General features: G+C 48.7%; 1 protein-coding gene across 1 annotated transcript in view; it reads right to left on the minus strand.

The window, feature by feature from the left end:
• Window positions 1-1093: 1093 nt before the first annotated feature.
• STX1B (syntaxin 1B) overlaps window positions 1094-27247 on the minus strand; it is a 45858-nt gene continuing 19704 nt past the window's right edge. The window contains exons 2-10 of the mRNA XM_056863206.1: window positions 13971-14045; window positions 8800-8899; window positions 7469-7543; window positions 6245-6318; window positions 5565-5673; window positions 4510-4583; window positions 3870-4007; window positions 2487-2597; window positions 1094-1416 (exon numbers count right to left, since the gene is read on the minus strand). Of these exons, the coding sequence (XP_056719184.1) occupies window positions 1336-1416; window positions 2487-2597; window positions 3870-4007; window positions 4510-4583; window positions 5565-5673; window positions 6245-6318; window positions 7469-7543; window positions 8800-8899; window positions 13971-14045 (837 nt within the window). The 3' untranslated portion in view covers window positions 1094-1335. The remainder of the gene's footprint in view (window positions 1417-2486; window positions 2598-3869; window positions 4008-4509; window positions 4584-5564; window positions 5674-6244; window positions 6319-7468; window positions 7544-8799; window positions 8900-13970; window positions 14046-27247) is intronic.

Here is a 27247-nt window from a genome sequence, read left to right on the forward strand (position 1 = left end):
TGAATCAGGTAATCTTTTTGGTGTGTATGAGAATGCCAGAATCTCAGGTTTTTAGTACGTGTGCCTTAATATCAAGAGTTTGGGATAATGTCATAACAATGCTTACGCATTCTTGATGACCCAGTCAGAGATTCCTTTTTCAAATATCAATAAAACCCTATTGATTTTGCAATATTGCTTAATAATACTGCAAGGATATGTAGTATTCATACTTTTGTTAAATATTGTGAATAATGTTCACTACTGATATGGCAATGTGTTCAAAATACGCGAGCATCAATGCGCCAAGTTTGGTCTGTGTCTGTAGCCAGTCTGGGAAGCTGTTAACAGCGATCAGTCTACCTGCGGCTATTGGAGTACTGATACTGAAGTACTGTGCTATTTATTGGTCTTTCAAGGGGTTCTCCAGCCGGTCCCTTATGCGCCCCAATCAGGCATGCGCAATCCTCCCGCAAAGACAGCTCTCAGCTCACCAGAGGGCTACCAATGGGGGTGGATGGCAACAAGGAAATTCCACTACAGGGGGGTGGGGCACAGGGAGAGCGGGTGATGTGGCGGGTGACCGCACTGAGCCCTGAGTACTTAATCAGTTCTTCTGAGAGCCTAAGAACGAACGCCGGATTTAAAACACACACAAAAAATCTATCAAACACTGTGCTCATATTTCTTAGGGACAATGAGCACATGGGTTTTCTATCGCATTTGCACGGGGTGGGGGGAGGTCATTAACTTTTCCCTTTCCAGAGGCAACTTGCATATTTACGATCACCGGGCACAAGAATATAGTGTCAAACAAAAACCTGTGTGCAAGTTTGCAGCCCTGGATATTGCATAACGTTAATACTGAAGTGTTTTTGTCCTTTTCGGCTACACTACACAGCCCAGCATTTTAAAGAATGGCCCGTCTGAGATAACAGCTAAAATTCATGGCTACCTCCTCTCCTGTGCAAAGCAGGGGGGGGAAAGAATACAGCGAACCATTTCTTGCCTCAGTGAAAACCACTGATATGAAGAGGGGGGAATCTGTGGTGTGTGGGGGGGGAGGCAGGCATCACAAGATTTGGACCATGGTGCAATGGGAAGGGTGGGGGGGAGTGCGGTTACGAGACACCCAGCTGAGCCCCAGAATCTCTTATGATTCTGGGTGGGACCCAGGCGTCCAGCAAATGAGTTAAATGGATGACGAGATGATGCTGAACAACAAACTTAGATTTGCTGACCCGAATAAAGTTGATTTTTATCTATAGGTAGCTGGAACATGTGCTGTTATATCCACTGCATGTACAATTTTTAAATTATTATAATAATATTATTATTAATTTTTTTGCGTTTAATTTACAACCCAAGCGTGCCCCCGATGGAGGAGGCCAGTACTATACCGAGAACCACACAACAAATTATAATCATAATTTTCTTCTACATTACCCCCCAAAAAATCCACGAAGCAAGAGGAAGCAAGAGAGAGAAGAAAAGAAAGACAAAAAGAGTTAGTAAATGGGATGCTGGGTAGGACACGAGGAGTCGTCAAATCTAAGACGGGTTGCCATGTTTGTTTCCTGAGCAGTAGCCAATCAAAATCCCGTTTCCACTTGCGCTATGGAGCCATATGGAGAAAGAATAGGGTTGCCAACCTCCAGGTACTAGCTGGAGATCTCCTGCTATTACAACTGATCTCCAGCCGATAGAGGTCAGTTCACCTGGAGAAAATGGCCGCTTTGGCAACTGGTCTCCAGTTCCTACTCAGGGGGTCATGACTGGTTGCATTCCACCACCACCCCTGACTGGCTGGAGCACTTCATATAAAGCCTAAGCAAGAGATAAGAGGCAGAGATTCAACTTCACTACAGGTTGAGTATTCCTTATCCAAAAATCCGATCTCCAAAATGCTCCAAAATCCAAAACTTTTTGAACGCCCACAAAGGGCCATAAAATGGCAAGCGTGCAGGCCGGTCGCACCAACGGCAGGTTCCCCACAATGCCCCACATGCACAAAATTATGAAAAATATTGTATAAAACAACCTTCAGGCTATGTGTATAAGGTGTATATAAAACATAAATGAATTTCATGTTTAGACTTGGGTCCCATCCCCAAGATATCTCATTATGGATATGCAAATATTCCAACGTTTGACATCCGTAACACTTCTGGTTCCCAAAATTTTGGATAAGGGAAACTCAACCTGTACCTACAATGGACACTAGCCTTTCTATCCGCCCAGTCCTTGTTTCTTCTTGTTGCTTTGTTTTTCACTCCCTCACCGATTCACATCCCAGGTTGTTGAATTTAACAATCTAGCCATGAGAGGTTTCATCCCGTCCCTTTTTCTGACCCTCTTTCAGTCCTCAGTGTTCTAGTCTCACATCCCTGCTCCAAACGCCTCATCTTCTTACCTCAAGGTATACCCTAACCACCTCTTGTCCTGAGGGGGAAAGAGCAATCCCTTCTCTGTCTCCCCCCCCCCACCCACACACCCTCCTCACTCACCCTCCGAGCCTTGCTCTGGTATTTTACAGCTTTCTTGGTGTCAGAGACGGCTCTTTCCACGTAATCCACAGAGTGCTCAACATTGTATTCAATGCGGTCAATCATCTCGCCCTGCAAGGGAGTTAGAAAGGCAGAAACAGACAAGTTAAGGTGGATTCATCGGACGTGGCTGGGAAAAGCATTTCTCTCCCCCTCTTCCAAGGAGAGGTTTCTCCTGACTACAGGGCTTATTCTGAACACAACCCAGTGAGGCGAGGAAGGGGGGGAGGATAATAACTGGCCCGAGGCCATCAACTCACAACTGAGTGGAGATTTCTAATTGACCCTCAACAGTTCAAGTCCAATACCTGATCAGAACATAAGAAAGGCCCTGCTGGACCAGACCAAGGCCCATCAAGTCCAGCGGTTTGTTAACACAGGGGCCAACCAGGGGCCCCCAGGAAGCCCACAAACAAGATGACTGCAGCAGCATCCTGCCCGTGTTCCACAACACCTCATATAATAGGCATGCTCCTCTGATCCTGGAGAGAATAGGTCTGCATCATGACTACTATCCATTTTGACTAGTAGCCATGGATAGCCCTCTCCTCCATGTACATGTCCACTCCCCTCTTAAAGCCTTCCAAGTTGGATCTAGTGTGCCATGCCGGCTTGGTTTTGCACACTGAAACCTGTAGCTACGGAACTTTCCACACACAAAAACCTAGGGCTGAATAATCAGTTAACTGATTAATCAATTTCAGATAAAAGACGCCTCTAATAACTAAAATTATTTTTAATCCAAGTGCTCATCACAAATTGCAGTTGGCAAGCACTCTCTTAGAATATACATTCCCACTGTGCAAAAGAAAAGAATGTTTCTTCTAAGGAGTTACCTGCTGCTATCCACATGTGGGTAATCTAAAAACCAACGTATTTCTTTCTTTAGAACTATGGGGAGGGGTCCAAACGCAGATTTAATTGATTGATTAACTAATGAATTGACTGAGGTTTCTTTAATCAGGTGACAGGCCTGCAAAAAACAAGGTGCACCCTATGCATGATTTGACCAGTGGGACACCAAGGCTAAGCCCCAAACCATGCAAGGAAGGGAGTCGATACCTCAGCCCTGGAACACATGTCTCTGAGCATGTGCAGAATTTTCCCTTTCCCCAGTCAAAGCCACAGTTTATCTATCTGGGGTTCCTGATGTGATAGACCATAGCTTCCAGGAAGTCTCGGGCTCTGGGATCACTCATTTTGGAAATGAAGAATTAGACACAGCCCTGGTTCTGCTTCCTCAACTGCTTGCTGGTACACTGAATCCCCGGGACTCTGACGGCAGAATGCAGAATCCAAAGACAAGACCATCCACCCAACGCCAGCCGGCTCTGCCATCTGTACCTGGCTCTCCACCAACATAGCCATGTCCACAAACATGTCATGCAGCTCCCGGATACTGGTTTCCAGTTTGATGATCTCATTGTGCCGGGTTTCGATCTCGTTCAGGGCCTGCTTCGTCATCTGTGAGTCCATTTTGATCTGAGCGGAAGACAGAGACGCAGACGTAACCAAAGGGGAGAGAGAATTCTGCACCCAGTCCCAAAATAAAACAAAAACCTTCCCAAATCCTCAGATCCTCTCCTTTGCTCAAATAAATTGCATAAAGTGACGGATGGTCACCCAGAATCGAAGACCAGAGTGATTTGCAGCTCACCTGTCCTTCTGGCAATGGCTCCTTCATACTGGGAACCACCTGTCAACCACAAGCCCCATGAAGCAAGGTCCTTGCCCACTTTCCTAAAACACGGAGTAGGTGCCATATTGGGGAACAGTGCTTGGAGCAACAGGCACGCATGGATCCAGAGTCACTGATCACTGATCTAGATCCTCTCCTAGTCTGGCTCCTTGCAGAGTACTCTGCTGTTAGCACACTGCTGTTTTTTCCAGGGCTTCAATCCGCAGGAAAGATGGATTATAAACGACTACCCCAACATGAACCAATCCCGCCCTTAACAATGCAAATGACAGACATGGGACGTACATCATCGGTGAAAATCGCCAACTTGCCACTCTCCAGCATGTCTTCTAGTTCCTCATTGGTGGTTGTCCTGCCAGCTGCCAGAAGAGAGGGGTCAGAGAGAGACATGAGGAAGAAGAAGAGCTCTAAGAGAACTGTGACTAGCCCAAGGTCACCCGGCTGGCTTTGTGTGTAGGAGTGGGGAAACAAACCCAGTTCACCAGATTAGCCTCTGCCGCTCATGTGGAGGAGTGGGGAATCGAACCCGGTTCTCCAGATCCGAGTCTTGCAGTACAGTGCCCCCTAGTGTAGCAATAGGCTACTGCAGCCAATAGGGCCAATTCACACATGGCCCCTCTTAAGGACAAAACATGTGTATTTCCACTCAGCTTGTTTCCTGTCCTGTAGAAGGGAGCAGACTGCTTTGGAGGATGGTCTCTATCACATTACAACCCCTGAGGTCCTTCCCCAAGCCCCACCCTTCCCAGGCTCCCCCCCCCAAATCTCCAGGAATTTCCCAAGTTGGAGTTGGCAACCCTAGTTAGAATGCTAGAACAGAACTGAGAAGACTTGAGTTCAAATCTTCACTCATCCTTTTAGCCTGCTCTACGCCACAGGAATGTTGTAAGGATAAAATGAAGGCCCGTATACACTTGGGAGGATAAAAATACGGCTGGTAAGTAAGAGAGCATTGTTGCTTTGAAAATGAACAAGATGCCTCTGCAAGGATGGGTCAGTATGTGTGGGTTTCTTCTCCCCTTTGTGGTGGTGTGGAGGTTCACACCCTCTTCTAAATTGTGCCCCTTTTGCCCTATAAATCTAGCCCCTTAGGTGATTTCATGACTCTGCAGTAAGGGAAAGCCGCTCTGTGCATGCTAAATGGTACAGACACCTTCATTCTTAGCCCGGTTTAACTCTCCTTCCGCCATACCCGGGATGAGTCCAATAAAGACAATTCAAATGAAATGCGATGAGCAGAAGAGGCTTTGAACTGCTCGCAAGGGTAAGGCAGGGATTTAATGGATACGATGCTGGGGGGCTGATTCGTGAGTGAATCGCAAAAGGCGAAAGGGACGCACTTATCTCCAGTTGTCTCTGGATACGGTCCTTGCAACGATCTCGATATTTGGACTGGGTTGTGTTGTATTCCGTCATCACCTCCACAAACTTGCGTGAGAGGGTTGAGTGCTTTCCAAAGAGATAGGGAGAGAGTCAGATAAAAGCACAGAGAGAATCTATCTGGAGAACCATCAGTTATGGCCTCATCCTATAGGCTCGGGTTTTTTGGCTGGGTGAGGGGAACAGAAGGCTAACTGGTGGGGGAACAATCCCAAAGATTCATTACAACTATTGTACACTTTGTGGCCCAGATTCTGCTCTCTGGTGGATGCCGTCCCCTCCCTCCCCGTCTCTTTTCCGCTGGTTTCATTCTGCAGTCAGCAAATTCCCTCTCGACCTGAATTCAAAACCAACTTCCCACAATTCAGAAAGAGGGAGTCTATGTTTTTCGATTGCACTGACTCGCTATGTGTAACCCGCCTTGAATTCATATGAGAAAGGTGGACTGTTAATAATGTAAATAAATAAATAGCTAACATGTAAACATCTCGCATCAATTCCAGACATGTGAAGTTGCAAGGTAAGACCAATCATCATCATCAGTAATAAACAGTCAATGAAGAAAAGGACAGGAAGAGAGAGAGAGAGAAAGGAGAAACTTAATCTAATCAGGTCTAGATGGTGAGGAAAAGCCGAGTACCTGCGTTTTCCGGATCCGCAGGTCAGCTGAAGACCGGTTCTGCACTTCCTCTTGCTCAATACTCTGCTCAATCGCTGCAGAGATAAGAAAAAGCCGTCAGCTGTGGCATACAAGGAGCAACTAGGATTCTACTAGGACTAGAGCTGTGTCATACACGGAGCTACTAGGACTAGAACTTGGAACCTCTGGATCTATGTTTCACTGCCTTTTCTGGTGAGCCACCAGAGTTTCAGTGCAAACATGTTCCCTGGGCAGTGATGACTTCCTAGAGTCCAGGGCGGAGCTTCCTATGCAGGCAGGGAGCTCACTGGTTCCCCTGCCCTGGTGGTGGTGGAAAGTGCTGCTGACTCAGGGTGACCTCTTATGGGGTTTTAAAGGCAAGAGACGAACAGAGGGGGTTTGCCATTGCCTGCCTCGCATAGCAACCCTGGACTTCCTTGGTGGTCTCCCATCCAAGGACTAACCAGGGCTGACCCTGCTTAGCTTCAAAGAAAATACCAAGACCATGGTTACACAGCCCGGATAACCTACCAGAACCAATGAACTCTTACTGTGAAAGCCTTCGACAATATTTTTTCATTATTATTACAGTCCATTTTTTAGACATAATGCTATTGCACACTTAATAGAATACAGTATACTTATAGACTACAGTACAGTATAATAGACACTTAATAGACCACAGTATAGTATACTTAATAGGCTACAGTACAGTATAATAGACACTTAATAGACCACAGTATAGTATAAACATAAGTTTTATATGCACCGGGAAACCGAAAAAGCCATGTGGCTCACTTTACTGCGGCTCACTTTATTGAGATGGCCTGGAACCAAACCTGAAATATCTCTGTCCTTGCTCTTCTGGCTCTGTTGATTCATTAGCTCATGCCCTCTTGGAATGCCGCTTTTATGAGGAACTTCCATCACGTTATCTCTCTCCCCTTTTAACATATACATCCAATGCCTCTATCTCTGACATAATGCCTTTTTTATTAAGTGACAGGGATCCCGAGGCTACATTGTCAGTGGCAAGATTGATTTCAGTCCTTATATCCCTCAAACATTAGATTTACACTGCTCAAGATCAATGGATCAAGGAGCTTTTAAGGGATAAAGGAAAGGAACCAGCAATATCTCCCAGGTATGATTGTATTTTGAACCCTGAACAGGCTAAATATTGTGATGGAGAGCAATAGGACCGGGCCCAACACCAGCTCTTACCTTTCAACTTGGAGCGCACCTTGTTGGCAGTCTTCTTGATATCAGCTGTGAGGTCCTCCAGTTCCTGCTTGGTCTCTGCAAGGGGAGCAGAAAGAGGGACGTTTGACAGCCATCCCAAGCGGTGCTTTGGAACGTTCACCTGCGCATGCATCCACTGGCCCACAGAACATGGCGGTATCTGGCGAACACGACTGTGCACGTTTGAGTGCGGTTCACACGGGCTGTGTGCAAGCGTGAGGGAACGTTCAGAAACCTGTGAGAATGTTCACCTGGGCAGCCTCCAGTTTGCCACAGGACCTGGCAAGACAGCATTGTGTGCATCTTAGGTGCGCATGCACGTGTGAGTTTGGTTAACACGGGCTGTGTGCAAGCGCATGGGATGATGTCACTGAAGATGTAAAATGATAGAGAAATATTTTTTTTTATTTTAAGGCGCTTATATCTGGGTTAAAAACATTAAAAATGATAAAACGAGGCACAATGGCAACTCTTAGGGTTGATAGACTTGAACCACACTGGCCATACGCGTTTTGGCCAACAGGCTTTCATCAGTGGTCAAATAAAAACCCCATATAATGCACACACAAGTAATATACAAATGTATCACCATATATAGATTACTTTATACAAGCCCAGGCATGCGTGTGGGGTGTCTGAAAAGAATAAAAGATGATGGCAAATTAGTCCCATTTCAATATAAGCCAATTGTATAATTCTTAATAGAGGTGTTTAGGATTGGCTTATATTGAATTGGGACTAACTGATGAAGGCCCGTTGGCCGAAAACAGTACAGCATGTGGTTTAAGACTATCAACCCTAAGAGTTCCCATTGTGCTTTGTTTTTATCATTTTTAATGTTTTTACAGAGCCCCGTGGCGCAGAGTGGTAAGCTGCAGTACTGCAGTCAAAAGCTCTGCTCATGACCTGAGATCGATCCTGACGGAAGTTGGTTTCAGATAGCCAGCTCAAGGTTGACTCAGCCTTCCATCCTTCTGAGGTCGGTAAAATGAGTATCCAGCTTGCTGGGGGTAAAGGGAAGACACCTGGGGAAGGCACTGGCAAACCACCCCGCAAACAACGCCTGCCTAGTAAATGTCGGGATGTGACGTCACCCCATGGGTCAGGAATGATCCAGTGCTTGCACAGGGGATCTTTACCTTTTTTAATAAGTGCCTTAAAATAAAACTTTTCCTCTATTATATCATTTTACCTTCTCCACCCAACCTTGGGCACCCAGCTTTTGGTTTTTTAGGTTGGGTTTCTTCCCCTTCTTTTTGTTTTTGTTTATTGGTCACTGAACGTGTGCCTGCGGGGCGACTGGGTCCACTTACTCTCATCGGGGTTGGGGGCGGCCAGGATGGCACTGTGCTGCTTCTTCACCAACTCCACATCCTCTGACAGCTTCTCAATGCAGCCACGGATCTCCTCCACCTGGGCAAAGACACAGAAATGCCCCCTTAGAGCTCCCTATCGTCAAGGCTGCAGAGGGCAGCCTTTCATGCCCACCACTCCACAAAGTGAAACGGGGTCAGCATGGGCCAATACAGGACAGGACCTCTGCGCTTTCAACAGATCCTAGAGCAGGGGTGGGGAACCTTTTTCCTGCCAAGGGCCATTTGCACATTTATAACATCTTTCAGGGGCCATACCAGGTGTAGATCTCCCGGTGGGGGGTTGCCAGGTCTCCAGTCACCACCTGGAGGTTGGCAACCCCAGTGGAGGCCACACAGAGAAGGCCTGTAGGGCGCCCCTGCTCCCCCCTCCCAGGCGGGAGGGCAGCCAGCGGTGGGCCCCAACAACCAAGGCGCCAGGGGGGCGCAGCCTGCAGTCGATCGGCAAGGGAGGAAGGAAAACAGAGAAAGAGGAAAAGGGAAGGAGAGAGAGAGAAAGAGAGAGAGAAAGGGAGAAAGAAATGGAGAGAGGGGGAGAAAGAAAGAAAAGGACGAAGGGAAAGAAAGAAAAGGACGGAAGGAGACAAAGAGACAGAAAAAGAGGGAGAAAGAGAGAGGGAGAAAGGAGAGTGACAGAAAAAGAGGAAGAAAGGAGAGAAAAGCCTCCCCACACACACACGCTGGCCTGTGCGACCGGGCCCCAGCCTCCCCACCTCCCCTGCCCACACACACACACCCGGCAGTGCACGGAGCCCCGAGCAACTGGGCTTCAGTCTCCATGCCCTCCCCCCCAGAGTCCATAAAAGCCCCTCCCCCGAAGCCCGATCAGCTCCCGCATGCATGCTCTGCCCCTGGGAGCCACCGGCCTCTTCCCCCCACCCCGCTGCTCAACAGCCGACAGGCAGCGAGAGGGGCTTACAATGTGCCATGGCGTTCCTGCACGCCGCGGCTGTAGGGGGCAGCCTTGGGGAAAACGTCCCTCCCCCTCCCCTCACGCCAACCAACAACCAACACTCGGTGAGAAGAGGTCCAAAGGGCGCTACAGCGCCCCTGTAAGCCGTGGCCCCAGGGACACCCTCGGGGAGGGCCGCCCTGCGCCCCACCTCTGTGGCAGGGTTCCCGGAGCTCCTGAGAGCCACAAAAAATGTCCTTGGGGGCCGCATACGGCCCCCGGGCCTGAGGTTCCCCATCCCTGTCCTAGAGCCACAGGATTTTGAGGCAGGAAGTCAGTCAATAGATTAGCCACAGAGAAAGAAAAGTTATCCACAGCGCTGTCTGTGGATTTTTTATTTGAATACATGCTTGAAAGCCGTGGACAGAAGGAGGCTGGCTGAAGCAAATGCCAAGCAAGCTGGTGATGTCATCATAGGGCAACGCCTTGGGCAGGGGGATGCCAATTTTGCAGCGCTGGAAGAGAGACCGGAAGGAGGGAGGGAGAGCTGAGCCTCCTCCTGGCTGTGGTTGAAAACGGGGGGTTGCAGACAGGGTTAGCAGTCGCAGCGTTTCTGTCCTCATCTCTGAGGCCAGCGTTGGTGTTGTGTCCCAAGGACCAGTATGGCCTTAGTGATGCTCTCCTCCCAGTGGTTGTGGAATTCCCTCCCTACCGTCTGGGAGAAAGGCCTTGCTTGGAGTGCTGGCAGGCATGAACATCGATGGGAAAGAAGAACAAGCATTTCCTGCGCACATCTGCCTGTCTAAAATAGATTGCCCCCCACGCAGAGGCTCGACTGGGGGCCCGCACGGCCATCTCTCCCTCTCCTTAGCTTTATTCGTGTGATGTCTTTCCATCAGCAAATCGCTTCTGCGAATTCCTCAGGGGGAGGGCCCTTTCTTATCTGGGAAGGGAGCACAGCAGCGAATGCAACTGGGACGCAGCTGGAACTCCCCGCTCTGCACCAGAGCTGTGTGTTTGTGTGTCCTTGAGCATCTTGAAAAAAAAAAGCACAAAAAGTAGCCTTAATGATGCTCAGGGCGACAAATCTTGGGAAACCCTTGCTTGTTAAAAAAAGGGTTGGCTGCCTGCAGTCCCTCAGCGTGAGCACTAGTGGGCACTGTAGTGCAGGAAGGCTTTGAAAAGTGGGGCCTCTGGGCTAGAGCAGTGGACGACTCTCTCCAAGGTGCTGAAATTTGCAGCCGGCTTAGACACAGCCGGCAATCGCTTCGACAGCCTCCCTCAAACCAGACCCAAGGTCCACTCGGTTCCCCTGGCCTGGCCGTCCCTCTGGGTTGGAAAACTGCCAACTTAAGGACTTGTTCCCATGATAAGTGCCATTTTGCAGTCAATATCATGTGTGTGTGTGTGTGGGGGGGCAACATACAAAAGGCTCTGCTGGATCACACTAAGGTCCATCAAGTCCAGCAGTCTGTTCACACAGGGGCCAACCAGGTGCCTCTAGGAAGCCCACAAACAAGATGACTGCAGCAGCATTCTCCTGCCTGTGATCCACAGCACCTAATATAATAGGCATGCTCCTCTGATCCTGGAGAGAATAGGTATGCATCATGACTAGTATCCTTTTTGACTACTAGCCATTGATAGCCCTGTCCTCCATAAGAACATAAGGAAAGCCCTCTGGATCAGACCAAGGCCCATCTAATCCAGAATTCTGTTCACACAGTGGCCAACCAGGGGCCTCCAGGAAGCCCACAAACAAGACGACTGCAGCAGCATTGTCCTGCCTGTGTTCCACAGCGCCTAATGTAATAGGCATGCTCCTCTGATCCTGGAGAGAAGAGGTATGCATCATGACTAGTATCCCTTTTGACAAGAAGAAGAAGAAGAAGAAGAAGAAGAAGAAGAAGAGGAAGAAGAGGAAGAAGAGGAAGAAGAGGAAGAGGAGGAGGAGGAGGAAGAGGAGGAAGAGGAAGAGGAAGAAGAAGAGTTGGTTTTTATATGCTGACTTTCTCTACCACTTAAGGCAGAATCAAACTGACTTACAATCGCCTTCCCCTCCCCACTAGCCATTGATAGCCCTGTCCTCCATAAGAACATAAGGAAAGCCATGCTGGATCAGACCCAGGCCCATCCAGTCCAGAAGAATGTTCACACAGCGGCCAACCAGGTGCCTCTAGGAAGCCCACAAACATGATGACTGCAGCAGCATTGTCCTGCCTTGTGTTCCACAGCACTCAATATATTCGGCATGCTCCTCTGATCTTGGAGATAATAGGTATGCATCATGACTAGTAGCCATTTTCACTAGTAGCCATGGATAGCCCTGTCCTCCATGAACATGTCCACTCCACTCTGAAAGCCCTCCAAGTTGGCAGCAATCACCACATCCTGTGGCAGGGAGTTCCACAATTTAATGATGCATTGTGCGAAGAAATACTTCCTTTTATCTATTTTGAATCTCTTACCCTCCAACTTCAGCAGATGACCCCGCATTCTGGTATTATGAGAGGGGGGGAAAGCTTCTTCCTGTCCACTCTCTCCATACCATGCATAATTTTATAGACCTCTATCATCAAATTTGTTGTTGATCATTTACATTAAGGCTGTGAGCCAGACCCATTTCTTTAAACAGGTCTGTCCTGGTAAAAGATAAAGCCGGAGGTGGGCCCTGGCTTTGGGCCAAAAGGAGGCCTCTGGGATTTTAAAGCTGACCCCTCCCCAGTTTATCTCTCCACAATGTCTCGCCAAAGACACATACATACCCCCAGTGCTTTTCTCTCTGCTGGGCCTACTTCCAAAATTAAAGCCTAGCAGAGGGGAAAGGGGACAGCGGACTCAGACGGAAGAGGGGCAAGTCAGAGGTGGAATGAGGATAACACCCCCCCTTCTTATAGGCGGCTCATGCTGTAAAAACCGGGAACCTCCGTCCCTTGCTTTATACACAACTGGAACAGATCACAGTGTAAACCAAAGGGTATCCAACCATCACATATACTTGGAAGAATAAACGTTCACAAGTTAACATAACCAAGGGTGACTATACCGCAGGTACCCAATTCTGCACGAGGGGAAATCCAGAGTTGGCAAAAAAAAAAAAAACGTTTGCAAGAACATTCAAATGTTGGTATCAAAGCAGTCATTTGAAAAGACTGCAGAAGGTTCCTCTTTGGAGAGCTTTTTCCTAGTCAGTTCCTCTGTTCTAACTAGTCCGATGTGCAAGCTGGGTGACTATAGGTTGGTTCCTCATGTCTGGCGGTGATATATTTGATAAAGAGATTAAATGAAGCCTACCTGCTCCAAGGCAGTATATCTGTTTATTTTAGCTATTACAACACTTCTGCCCTGCCATTCCAAACACAGCTCAACACAGCTTACACCATGGAGTCAGTGTCAAAAAATAAGTCCAACAGTTACAAAACAGAGCACGTCCAAAGAGATACACTGCCTCAGAATAGGGAGGCTTTGTTTGACTTTAAGAAGGCATTCTCTCTCTCATTTTCAGTTGCACACAGAAATTTTCACTGATGATTTTCATTTTGCAGGAGCTACACGACCTGAGTTCAATCCCTACGGGAGTCGATTCCAGGTAGCCGGCTCAAGGTTGACTCAGCCTTCCATCCTTCCGAGGTCGGTAAAGCGAGTACCCAGCTTGCTGGGGGTAAAGGGAAGATGACTGGGGAAGGCACTGGCAAACCACCCCGTAAACAAAGTCTGCCTAGAAAACGTCGGGATGTGACGTCACCCCAGGGGTCAGGAATGACCCAGTGCTTGCACGGGGGACCTTTACCTTTTACTGGAACCTCTGGATGTGATTTTATTTTATTTTATTTTATTACATTTCTACCCTGCTCTCCCCAACCCAAGGTCAGGCTCAGATTACATGCCCAGGTTTGGGGAGGGGTTTTTAAAAAAATGTTTAGGTGAACCCAAGTGTGGAAACGTTTGCTCCGTAATGGGAGCCATTTGAATTTCAATCCCCATATGGGTTTGTTGTGGGTTTTTTTGGAAATTTCAAACATCAGATTTGTGTATCTTCTCAGGCACCAATTATTCCCAGGAAATGCATGTGGGCGACACACTGTACAAAACAAACAGCGCAAAAAGTATGCAAATATACCTGATTTGCATACTTCGGCTCAATCAGCCTACTTGGGAGTCTTCTGGCTGCCAAGCTAGAGGATGCTTCTCAGGTGCAACTTCAATCCTCTCCTCTTACCTGTTCGAAGAATTCATCCATGAAATGGTCTCGGTCCACGTGTACCACCTCTTCCTCATCGTCGCTGTCTTTGGCCTGCCCAAGAGAAAAGGGTGTTATTGTGTGTGTGAGTATCCCACTGGGCCCTGTTCACTGAGTGGCATTAAAACTAGCCTCTGCAACCTCTTTCGAAACTAGAAGCTGGAACAACCAGCCTGTTGCAAAGATCTGGGCTGTGGTTGGAGGCCAGAAGAAGAGGAAGAGGAAGAGGAGGAGGAGGAAGAGGAAGAGGAAGAGGAAGAGGAAGAGGAAGAGGAAGAGGAAGAGGAAGAGGAAGAGGAAGAGGAAGAGGAAGAGGAAGAGGAAGAGAAGGAGAAGGAGAATAGATTTTTATATGCCGTCTTTCTCTTCCACTTCAGGAAGAATCATCAAACTGGCTGACAATCACCTTCCCTTCCCCTCCCCACAACAGACACCCTGGGAGGTAAGTGGGGCTGTGAGAGTGTGACTAGCCCAAGGTGACCCAGCTGGCTTCATGTGTAGGAGTGGGGAAACAAATCCGGTTCACCAGATTAGCGTCTGCCGCTCATGTGGAGGAGTGGGGGATCAAACTCGGTTCTCCAGATCAGAGTCCACCGCTCCAAACCACCGCTCTTAACCACTACACCACGCTGGCTCTCTTGCACCTTGCTGAAGCTAAACAGGCCTGACCTTGGTCATTAGCTAGACGGGAGACTTCCTGGGAATCCCATCACTGCTGACTTGTGTGCCACATGGGTTATGAATGCATTGTACACCCCCCCCCCCAACAGCACTCTGGTTTCCAAACCCCTGGTGCTGGCTCCCTGTTAAAAAGGTCATCAAGAGGGGCGATTTTTATAAGTGGCCATATTGGTCCTTGTGAAATCCAAAACAAACACAAATTCAATGTAAAACTTTTTATTGGGACAATCAAAAGGACCCCAAACATTGTGCATGTTTTGGAGCCCACCAGAACTCTTCATCATCATCATCAGAAGAGTTGGCTATTATATGCCGACTTTCTCTACCACTTAAGGGAGACTCAAACGGGCTTACAATCACCTTCCTCTCCCCACAACAGACGCCCTGTGAGGTAGGTAGGGCTGAGAGAGCTCTAAGAGAGCTGCAACTTGCCCAAGATCACCCAGCTGGCTTCACGTGGTGGAGTGGGGAAACAAATCCAGTCCACCAGATTAGCCTCTGCCGCTCATGTGGAGGAGTGGGGAATCAAACCTGGTTCTCCAGATCAGAGTCCACCACTCCAAACCACCACTCTTAACCACTACACCATGCTAACATCAGGCCAGATGTTAATTTTTATTAAAAAATATAAATTTTAGGGGAGGAGAAAAGCAGATTTTTCAGGTAATGATCTTAAGACCTGATCATGAAAGAACTTGGTGTGAGCTGCTGTGGAGAGAGGTGTCGTTTTGAATCACTGTGGGCATTACTCTGCACTAGCATCCTGGGAAGAAGAAGAGTCATCTCATTGGAAAGCAAAAGGCCAACAAAGCTGGTGTGGTGCGGACGTCTGAGTGACAGGTTAGGACCAGGGACACCTGAGTTCAAATCCCAGCTCAGACATGAAGCACATTGGTCACCTTGGTCAAATTCCAGCTCAGACATGAAGCACATTGGTCACAGGCCGAGTGACTGACCCACTTCTCAGGGTCATGGTAAGTATAAAATGGGAGAGGGAATAACCACGTCAGTTGCTCTGAGCTCCTTGGAGAAGGGTAGAATTAAAAAATGGGTATCTGGAGGGAAAAGAAGAGGGCAGGAAAAGGGGTGCTTAACTCTTCCCCTACAACATCAGAACATAAGAACACAAGAAAGGCAATGCTGGATCAGTCCAAGGCCCATCAAGTCCAGGGGTCTGTTCACACAGCGGCCAACCAGGTGCCTCTAGGAAGCTCACAAGCAAGACGATTGCAGCAGTATTGTCCTGCCTGTGTTCCACGGCACCTCATATAATAGGCATGCTCCTCTGATCCTGGAGAGAATAGGTCTGCATCATGACTAGTATCCATTTTGACTAGTAGCCATAGATAGCCCCATCCTCCATAAGAACATAAGAAAGGCCCTGCTGGATCAGACCAAGGCCCATCAAGTCCAGCAGTCTGTTCCTACAGTGGCCAACCAGGTGCCTCTAGGAAGCCAACAAACAAGACGACTGCAGCAGCACCATCCTGCCTATGTTCCACAGCACCCAATATATTAGGCATGCTCCTCTGATCCTGGAGAGGATAGGTCTGCATCATGACTAGTATCCATTTTGTCTAGTAGCCATGAATACCCCTCTCCTCCATGAACATGTCCACTCCCCTCTTCAAGCCTTCCAAGTTGGCAGCCATCACCACATCCTGGGGCAGGGAGTTCCACAATTTAACAATGCGTTGTGTGAAGAAATACTTCCTTTTATCAGTTTTATCAGAAGTGTGGTTTGGCTGGTTTTCTGCTGGAGTTCTGGATTTATTTTGAACTGCATTTCAGCTAGTGCTAATCACGCCCTGTTTTTAATGCCCAGGCTCAACCATGGAACAGTTCAGCAACCCTAAAGGAAACATCATACTTCAACACATGTAGACACCTCTCTCACACCCTGATTAATCACAACCAGCCCTTAATACAACTAGGATTAGAAGTAAAGGGCTCCAGGAGAGAGAGAACAATGACTCTAGGCAGGGCAGCTCTCTGGAAATTCACATTTTGAAAATTAAGCACTGTCGAAAACCCCAAGAGGAAGAATGAGCAGATTTGTTGTCCAGAGTTAGCAACAGAATCCAGGAGTTGTGCCTTCCTGTTGTAATCTCCCAGGACCATATTTAACTCCTAGAAAGAAAGAAAACCCAAGAGGACCCATTTTCCAGAGATGCTTTCAGACTCCTTCCAGAGTGGAAAGTTAAAGGACATTGTTTCCCACAGTTTTTTTTTTACTCTAGTCCACAATGTCTCATTCCCCCCCCAGAGCAGAGGGGGGACAGAGTCCACCTCTATGAACCCAGGGGAAATACCACCAACAATTTTCCCTTGGCAACTTCCCCTATTACTCAGGCTTAGCCTACACAAGCAGCAGATAAGGGAGTATATCCATACCCGGACTGTACTGATACAAATTACAGAAGGAGAGTGTCATTTTTTAATGCTTCTGGGTGGGGGGGGGGGAGAATCCCTGCATGTAAAAAACTAATCAGAACTTTCTCCCCTGACAGCTAACTTTCTATCAGCGGGGCAATTTCTTTTTGTACGGAGGTGTAGCCAATCACCTAAGCCCCAACTGCAGCCTGAAGAGATAAAAAAAGACCTGAAACAGATGCTCCACTTCATCAGTTGTTTGTGCTAACTGGGCCCTGGTGTTGAGAGTTAAACCACAGTCTCTCTTTCTCTCCGCCCCCCTTCTCATCCTCACTCCATACCCCCAACTCCCATGCGCCAGTTTGCCAGTGCTACAATCCTGCCTTCTCAGCAGAGACGCCGTATTTCTTCTTATATAAGGGCAGCCACCAAAAATTAGATTTAACCCAAGGCGACAAGTCGCAGCGAAACAGTTCAGCCGGGTGGAAAGTACCCCCCTCGGGTACGTGTGTGTGGCTCCGCAGAGCCGGAGAAAGCCGGCATTGGTAGTAGGGAGGCCATTCTGATAGAGAAGGCTGTTCCCAGTGCCATGGGGGGGGGGAATTGGAGAGAGAGAGCCGGGTATTGGACCTGTGCCCAGCTCTGTCTCCTAGAGGGCACTGGGCACTGTATGACGAAGCTCTCTTGCCGTCTCCTCCTTTCGTCCAAGGTCACAGCGGACCAAGCTGGAGCAGTGACATAATAGCACATGCCCACCGACAGCCATTCACACCCCGGCTTGGCGTGCACGTGGAGAGACAGAGAGAGAAAAGGGCACAGCCGCATCTCTTCAGAAGACTATCAGATTCCTTTTCTCCTTCCAGGAAAACCATTTCCCCAAAATAACCGGCCTGGTTGCTGAGGACAAAAAGGAATTTTTAAAAAACCCACACACTCCCCGTTCCCCCAGGAGTAGAAGGCTCAGGGCTAGTTTTAAAAGGACGGTGTTCTTGGGAAGACCGATCGCTGGCCGCTGAAAGGGTTGTGCTTTTCGTTTAAACAAATCTGTGCGTTCACGCCAGTGGCTGGCAACTGCCCATGTTCCAGTTCTCCCCTCCCCATCCTTCTGGCTAGCGGGGAGGAGGAAAAGGAGAGGGAGGCTGATAAGGAGTAGTTATGCTTGCTGGGAGACCCTTGCAGGGGGGGGGGATGTCCCACCCCAATGTATCCCCATTCAAAGAGTCCACTGTACTACGACTATGCAGACACATAATTCTTGCAGTTTCTTTTTGCTGCTTCTGAATTGTAGTTGGTACAGCAGTTAAGGATATGATTTTAAAAATAAAAAACACACTTCGTATGCTAAAAGAATAGATGTGTTATATATAGGTAATTATACCCTGGAGAAGTAGCAATAATAATAGTACAAAATATTGTCGAAGGCTTTCACGGTCAGAGTTCATTGGTTCTTGTAGGTTATCCGGGCTGCTGTGTGACCGTGGCCTTGGTATTTTCTTTCCTGACGTTTCGCCAGCAGCTGTGGCCGGCATCTTCAGAGGAGTAATACTGAAGGACAGTGAAGGAGTAACAGTGAAGAGACACTGTCCTTCAGTGTTACTCCTCTGAAGATGCCTGCCACAGCTGCTGGCGAAACGTCAGGAAAGAAAATACCAAGACCACGGTCACACAGCCCGGATAACCTACAAGAACTAATAATAGTACAATTTAGATGTGTAGAAAAAGTTAGGCACACTATAGTAAGAAGTTTCCTATATTTTAAGAGAAAATCAAATAGAAGGTTAACGACTAATCTCAAGCGCCTAACTGAGAAAATAAGAAATAAAGTGGAACAGATGGTAGAAATAAAAATGTTATAGTCCATCCAGGATAGAGTTAGGCACATTTTGTAATATGTTACGTGTTATGTTTCATGTAGGATATATGATATGTAGGATGTATGTTATAGTATGTTTTATGTAACATAATTGTAAATTGTAAGTTTAAAATAAAAAGAAATCAAAATCAAAGAGTCCACTGCACCTGTCAAAAGAGTGTGCGTGTGGGGGAGGAGCCAGCATGGTGTAGTGGTTAAGAGCGGTGGTTTGAAGCGGAGGACTCTGATCTGGAGAACCGGGTTCGATTCCCCACTCCTCCACATGAGCGGTGGAGGCTAATCTGGTTAACTGCTTTTGTTTCCCCACTCCTACACATGAAGCCAGCTGGGTGACCTTGGGCTAGTCACACTCTCTCAGCCCCACCTACCTGACAGGGTGTCTGTTGTGGGGAGGGGAAGGGGATTGTAAGCCGGTTTGATTCTGCCTTAAGTGGTGGAGAAAGTCGGCATATAAAAACCAACTCTTCTTCTTCTTCTTTTTCAGATTCCAAGTAACAAGAGATCAGTTGATATTGTACAATGTGACAGTGGCAATGTTTTCCAGTTGTTAGTGTTTTCCTACACAGCCATAAGGACTGGAATTTCGCTTTTCACATTAGAATCCCAGCAGGCTCCCTGGATAAAAACCACCGGCAAAACTGGGATATTATAATGGTGAACAGTAATTTCACAGTCCCTAAGTCGGTTCCAGGTTGCCAGCTCGAGGTTGACTCAGCCTTCCATCCTTCCGAGGTCAGTAAAATGAGGACCCAGCTTGCTGGGGATAAAGTGTAGATGCCTGGGGAAGGAAATGGCAAACCACCCCATAAACAAAGTCTCCCTAGTAAACATCGGGATGTGACGTCACCCCATGGGTCAGTAATGACCCGGTGCTTGCACAGGGGACTACCTTTACCTTTAAAGGTAAAAACAAAGGTAAAGGTCCCCTGTGCAAGCACCTTTAAAGGTAAAAGCAAAGGTAAAGGTCCCCTGTGCAAGCACCGGGTCATTCCTGACCCATGGAGTAACGTCACATCCTGACTTTTCTAGGCAGACTTTTGTTTGGTGGTTTGCCAGTGCCTTCCCCAGTCATCTTCCCTTTGCCCCCAGCAAGCTGGGTACTCATTTTACCGACCTCAGAAGGATGGAAGGCTGAGTTGACCTTGAGCCGGCTACCTGAAACCGACTTCCGTCGGGATCGAACTCAGGTCGTGAGCAGAGCTTGGACTGCCGTACTGCAGCTGGCCACTCTGCGCCACGGGGCTCCTACCTTTACCTTTAAACACTGCTAAAGCGAAAGCCCAGGAGAAGCCAATCAGTGCTAGCGCTTTGCCCTGTTCATTTGCATATGGGAGTTCTAGGGTCGGCTGATTGGCTCCTCCAGCTATTGCTCTACCTGGCTGCGAGGCTGGGTCCCACGGCTCACCTATGGCTGGCTGCAATCCAAAGGCATTTGCATAGGCCTTCTGAGTCAATGGCCCCAATAACTACCCTACCACGTTTTGGGCGCTTGGCCTACGTGTATTCCTGACAGTGAGTGGCTGTTCCACTTGCCGGTCTGCATCAGGAGAGGAGATGCAGGCCAAGGTCACTGCAAGAACACAGATCAGCAACCCTATCGGCACAGAGGAATGGTCCATCCATCTCCGACAGTGGCAAGATCTGGATGATTCAGAAGAAGCCGCGGGGCACTTAGGGGCTATCTATCTACTGTCATTCTGCTCCTGCCCCCTGGCGTTGTAAAATTTTGGGAACATCCTGCCTGTGGTTCTCTCTCTCTCTCTCTCTCTTTCTCTGTTTTCAAGGATTCTAAGAAAAGAGTTGAACGGAAAGCTACCAGAGTGATCAAGGGTATGGAATTTATTTCCCCATCACATTTGCAGTTCACTCTTCCTCCAAGGAGAGCGTGAGGTTCCCCAAACCAACCTTTGTGAAGTAAGTTAAGCCGAGAGACCAGCAAGGCCAACCAGTGAACATGGACTGGAATCCAAGTCTCCTGGCTCCAATTTTAGAATTCAAAAGGCCTCCTCTACACACCCACCCACCCCCGTGGCTAACCAGGTCAAATTTATTTCAGATAAACCCCACAATTGAACAGGGGCTTACCATAGGGTTTTCCCTACAGTCTCCCATACTAGGGTTGCCAGGTCCCTATTCACCACCGGCGGGAGGTTTTTGGGGCAGAGCCTGAGGAGAGTGGGTTTTGGGGAGGGGAGGGACTTCAGTGCCATAGAGACCAATGGCCAAAGTGGCCATTTTCTCCAGGTGAACAGATCTCTGTCGGCTGGAGATCAGTTGTAATAGCAGGAGATCTCCAGCTAGTACCTGGTGGTTGGCATCCCTATCCCATACACACACTGAGTAGACCAAAACCTATTTCGTTTTTAAACATATGACTTTAGAGACCTTTTTTCTGGGATGAAATACCTTGAAAGAAGTTTAAAAGGTGGACTGCTAAGCGTTGAAAAGAAACAGGGTACAAAGAAAACCAGCGTCTTCTTTCCCTTGCTCTTCCCCCCCAGCCCTTTTACTAAATAAGAGCTGGAAGATGAAAAAGCCTTATCCGTCTTTCAACATAGCACTGAGAAATGATTCTACCTTTTATATAGCTCGCTTGCTTCGATGTGATTGGCAGCCCTCCTCCTGTTCCACCCAGTCTTTCGCAAGCCTGTTTGACGCCAGATTGGAAGCTGGATTCCCCACATCTGAATATCAGGATTCTCCCAGGGTTGCCCATTCGAGCATGAATGACTGGCTGCTTTCTGATTCCCTTAATTCGCAGGTCTAAAATCCTCACACCAGCATTCTCATTCAAGCGTGATTGGTTCTTGGCCAGGAAAGGCTCTCTCGATCCAGAATGACTAAGGTCTTTTATGCATGGCTGTTTCACTCGCCGTCACCCCTCTGACGATGACTTCGGGTCTTTGTGTTGATTACGCAAGCCCTTTCCGACCGTCAGAGGTTGCCTCGCTTTCCCCCTGCATTTCCCCGCCTTTTGCCCGGGTTTTCAGAGACCTGTTTTATCTTGAGTTTGAAAGCGTGGACAAGAGGCCGGGAAAGGCAGGGGGATAGCGAGGCGGTCTCTGGTGGTCGGAAACAGCATGCGTAATCAACACAAAAACTTGAAGTCGTCGGAGGGGTGACGGCGAGGGAAACAGCCCCACATAAAAGACCAAAGCCACTTTCTGGCCAATGAGGTAGCGAAAGCAGAGATCAGATTGCAGATAACATAAGAACATAAGAAAAGCCCTGCTGGATCAGACCCAGGCCCATCCAGTCCAGCAGTCTGCTCACACGGTGGCCAACCAGGTGCCTCTAGGAAGCTCCCAAACAAGATGACTGCAGCAGCACCATCCTGCCTGGGTTCCATAGCACCTAATATAATAGGCATGCTCCTCTGATCCTGGAGAGAATAGGTATGCATCATGACTAGTAGCCATTTTAACTAGTTGCCATGATGGACATCTAAAGACAGCTAAACTGGGTTCCATCTTCCTTCTTTTTTAACAAAAACGGATTATAGTTTATGGATCGCTGTTTTATTGCACATTATAGAGGAACCAAGCCTTGTACAACTGCATGACAGGCCAAAAAAAGTCAACAGGTGAAGCATTTCACCATCCCCGTGTGCATCTCCTGGTAAGGGAATGCTGTACCTATGGGGAGCTGCTTTCCTTGCAGTCACTAAAAGCACATACCCGTTGTCATGAAAGGTACACATGAACACATGAAGCTGCCTTCTCAGCTGAATCAGACCCTTGGTCCATCAAAGTCAGTATTGCCTACTCAGCCCAGCAGCAGCTCTCTAGGGTCTCAGGCAGAGGTCTTTCCCATCACCTCCTTGCCTGGTCCCTTTAACTGGAGATGTTGGGGACTGAACCTGAGACCTTCTGCACACCAAGCAGATGCTCTACCACTGAGCCATGGCCCCTCTTCCTGGCTCTCCAGGGTCTCAGGCTGAGGTCTTTCGCATCACCTCTTTGCCTGGTCCCTTTAACTGGAGATGCCGGGGATTGAACCTGGGACCTTCTGCATGCCAAGCAGATGCTCTACCACTGAGCTATAGCTACAGGTATTGGAAGGATGGGTGTGGATCAGACTTTGGAGCCAGAACGTATGGGATCTATCGTCTGCTGAGGAACAGGCATGGTGGGAGGGGTCCAGTGAATTAAACACAGAAAAGGGTTGCCAGGTCCCTCTTCGCCACCAGCAGGAGGTTTTTGTGGCAGAGCCTGAGGAGGGCAGGGTTTGAGGAGGGAAGGGACTTCAATGTCATGGAGATCAATTGCCAAAGCGGCCCTTTTCTCCAGGGGAACTGATCTCTTTCGGCTGGAAATCAATTCTAATAGCAGGAGATCTCCAGCTACTACCTGGAGGTTGGCAACCCTACCCGCCTGAGACCCTAGAGAAATGCAGCTAGTCAAGAGTAGACAACATTGAGCTAGATGGGGAAATGGTTTGATTCTGTAAAAGGCAGTGGCATACAGAGAACACAAAAATGTAAGGCTCCGCTTATCCTTGAAAGTTAGAGTCGTCCCCCCCAAATCCACCCATGTTTGACTCAGACCCTTATTGAGAAATTTAACAGACTTCTAGATGAAGCAGAGAGCAGATCCTCATTAAAGCAGCCACGCTGCATCAAGAGGGTGGTGTTTTCTCTGACAGGCTTCCTGGCAGCAACTGCTGCATAACTATTTAAGGAAGAAAAAAAGAGATGCAAAACAATAAGAACAAAGGTGGAATGGGAATGAGGGAAGAAAATCGTGCTCCGGGCTGAAAAACGAGCTGGGTTGCCCGCAGCCGGTCTCTTTCACAGCCTTCTAGACCACAGTCGGTGACCTCTCGAAGGAGGAAGACGCAAGCAAATGGTGTCCGTTTGTCGCCAAAACTCAGTCACTGAGGAAGAAGGTTTTTCCCCACAGAAATGCCACTCTAAGCTAGGGTTGCCAACCTCCAGGTATCAGCAGGCGATCTCCTGCTATTTCAACTGATCTCCAGCCGACAGAGATCCTTTCCCCTGGAGGAAATGGCTGCCTTTGGCAATTGGACTCTATGGCACTGAAGTCCCTCCCCTCCCCAAACCCCGCCCACCTCAGGCTTCACCCCAAAAACCTCCTGCTGGTGGCGTAGGGGGACTTGGCAACCCTACTCTAAGCCTTAAACTACTAAGAGGGTAGCCTGGCTTAAAAACCTTTCGGTGCCTCAGGCAGAAATTCCAAATGGTGTTTCGCTGTGGTTGAAAACTAAATAATGATAAATTAAGTGACCGAATACTTGAAAGGGCACTTGGTCCCCCAGACTGTCAGTTAAGATCTGTTTCTTTCTGAGGCCCTGGTCTGTTTGCCCTCAACTGAAAGGTGGATGAGCACCAGAGAAACAGGGTCTTCTCAGTTGTGGCACCTACCATATGCAACTTCCTCCCTACAATGATTTGCCAAGGCTGCTGAGCTTAGGTGCCTGGGTGAATAGGGTTGCCAGGTCCCTCTTTGCCACCGGCGGGAGGTTTTTGGGGCAGAGCCTGAGGAGGGGAGGGACTTCAATGTCATGGAGATCAATTGCCAAAGCGGCCCTTTTCTCCAGGGGAACTGATCTCTATCGGCTGGAAATCAATTCTAATAGCAGGAGATCTCCAGCTACTACCTGGAGGTTGGCAACCCTACCTGCCCGAGACCCTAGAGAAGTGACCTCTGTCGGCTGGAGATCAGTTGTAATCGTGGGAGATCTCCAGCCACCGCCTGGAGATTGGCAACCCTAGCCACAACCCCTGCGCGGCTGCAGAGCGGCCAGGTGTGTGAGGCTGTGGCCCTGAGGCTTAGGGCGTTTCCCCAAGGCAGTGACTTGGGCAGTCAGCTAGTCCACAAGGTTGACAGCGTCTTCTCCGTGCCCGCCTGCTCTAAAACACATGTAAACAAGAGGCAAAAATCGGACCCTATCAGCAGGCAAAAATCGGACCCTATCAGCAGGCAAAAATCGGACCCTATCATCAGGGCCCTGCGGGACCTTAAAGCTTTTCCGCCAGGCCTACAGTTGAGGGCAGCTGCGGGTATCATCCTCTGCTGGCCTCCCTATTCCCTCCCCCACCTTGTTCTACGTTACTCTCATTATTGGGGGGGGGGGGCAACCTACTGCTTATTCCGGGCACTATGGGCCAAATTAAGCGCCATCTGGAGTTTTAAAGGGTTTTCAATTGGGTTTTATTGATTAATTTTAGAATTATTACTTTTATTGTTAATATTGATATGTTTGATGTTCCCCGCCCTGAGCCTGGTCGGTCTTGGCTGGGGAGGGCGGGTTATAAATTGAACAAACAAGCAAATAAATAAATAAAACTACATTTTGCGTTCAGCGCAAAGTTAATGTCCATGTTAGGTTGTAAGGAAGCTAGGGTTGCCAGGTCCCTCTTCACCACCGGTGGGGTTTTTGGGGGGCGGCGCCTGAGGAGGGCGGGGTTTGGGGAGGGGAGGGACTTCGATGCCACAGAGTCCGATGGCCAAAGCGGCCATTTTTCTCCAGGTGATCTGATCTCTATCAGCTAGAGATCAGCTGTAATAGCAGGAGATCTCCAGCCAGTACCTGGAGGCAACCTATCTGCAGGTTGGCACCTGGAGGTTGGCAACCCCATGGGGAAAGGATGAATGATTAGGCAGTGTGGAAGGGGAGTGCAGGCAGCATAGGTGTTGTTAACTCAGTACCTGGAGGTTGGCAACCCTAAAGGAAGCCCATCTCTTCAAGAGCACAGGACTGTGACTGCGTGGATGGGTAAATGCTGTCTGGTGCATAGCTCTGTCTTCCAACCTTGATCTTAGACCCTTTGCTTCCAGACTAGTCAAGCAGGGCGACCTTTGCCCCTTGGTTGCTAGGCATGCAAATATGTCTGAGGTGAGGATGGAGATTGGGGTTATGGCTGCTGGTGCCACAGAGGCCCTGAGGGCTCATTAAAGCTGAGATATTCCGATATGCTGCTCCTATAGGAAAGGGGTACTTCTGGAAGAGGGGGCTCTCTCCTGGGCAAAAGGCGGCTGCCGCCACCTCCTTGGCTTTCCGACAGAAGCCCCCCTACCGAAACCAGCAAAGCGGGCAGCCGGACCAGCTTTGCAGACACGCGAGACATTATTAATTCAATAATCGTATGAAGAGCAATAATTACGTTTCTGGTGCAGGGTCGAGTCTGAGCACCGGGGACCTGGTTAAATCCAGGCTTAAATTAAACGGTTGTACGCCAAAGGGAGGAATCTGGGCTTCTTAAGCAAGCGGGCGGATAGCCCCACGTCACCTCTCACCCCACCAAGGCCCAGCCTCCTGCCTGCAGCCCATAAACCACCCCGTGACATGAGTTATGGCTTTTGTCGGAAACTGAAAAGTGGGGGGAGGAGAGAGAACCAGGGACACGGCAAGCGAGCAAGCCCACGTCCGTCTCCACCACTCACACAATCATTCCTGCATTGCAGCAGTTTGGGGAAGGAATGCAGGTATCTCAGGAGGGGAGAAAAGGAGCTCCAGAAACACCCGTCTACCCCGGGGTACAATCAGGCTCTCAGTACCGTGAGAAGACCCCCACATGCAAACCACTCCAGATGCCCATGGGGAAAGGGGGGAGAAGGAGAGAGAAATTAAGCCCACAGAAAGCTTCACCTCTTTTTTTGGTTGCGGATGGGGGGTGGTAAATAGGGGAGATGAGCAGACAGATGGATCTGGCGGTGTGTGTGAAGCTGAGGAGGTGTGGGGTGGAGGGGCTGGGGGAGGATTTATGGAGATAGACGAGACCGAGAGATAATAACCACGGGACTGATAGATAGATGAAACTGGAGGCAGACAGAGAGGAGATGTATAAGTAATGAGTGAGTGAGCAAATTTAAACGATGCCGAGAAAAGGGGGCAGAGGATGTGTGCGTAAGATCGGCTGGTAGATTGATCGATCCATTGATAGATGGATAGATACCGAGGGCAGCCGACAGACGGGCGGGGGTATGATGTGTTGACGGAGGGACGGCTAGAAGGAAGGCAGACCTGGGGAAGGATGCGGAAAAGAATGGACAGACAGACCCGCTAGCCTGCAAAGAGGGAGGGAACGGATGATGCAGAAAAGGATTTCTTTTCATGGCTTAATTGGAGAGAGGACTCTCCTCCAGAGGAACCTAGCCCCGGAATTGTTTTCAAAGGCAAGACCAGCCGATGGAATACACAAAGTTCAAACAAAAAAGAAAATGCCTCTGAGAGTAGAAATGCCTTTCCATTGAACACATGAACACATGAAGCTGCCTCATACTGAATCAGACCCTTGGTCCATCCAAGTCAGTATTGTCTACTCAGACCAGCAGCGGCTCTCCAGGGTCTCAGGCAGGGGTCTTTC

This window comes from Euleptes europaea, chromosome 18 (genome assembly GCF_029931775.1).
Source record: "Euleptes europaea isolate rEulEur1 chromosome 18, rEulEur1.hap1, whole genome shotgun sequence".
In the NCBI taxonomy this organism is placed as follows: Eukaryota; Metazoa; Chordata; class Lepidosauria; order Squamata; family Sphaerodactylidae; genus Euleptes; species Euleptes europaea.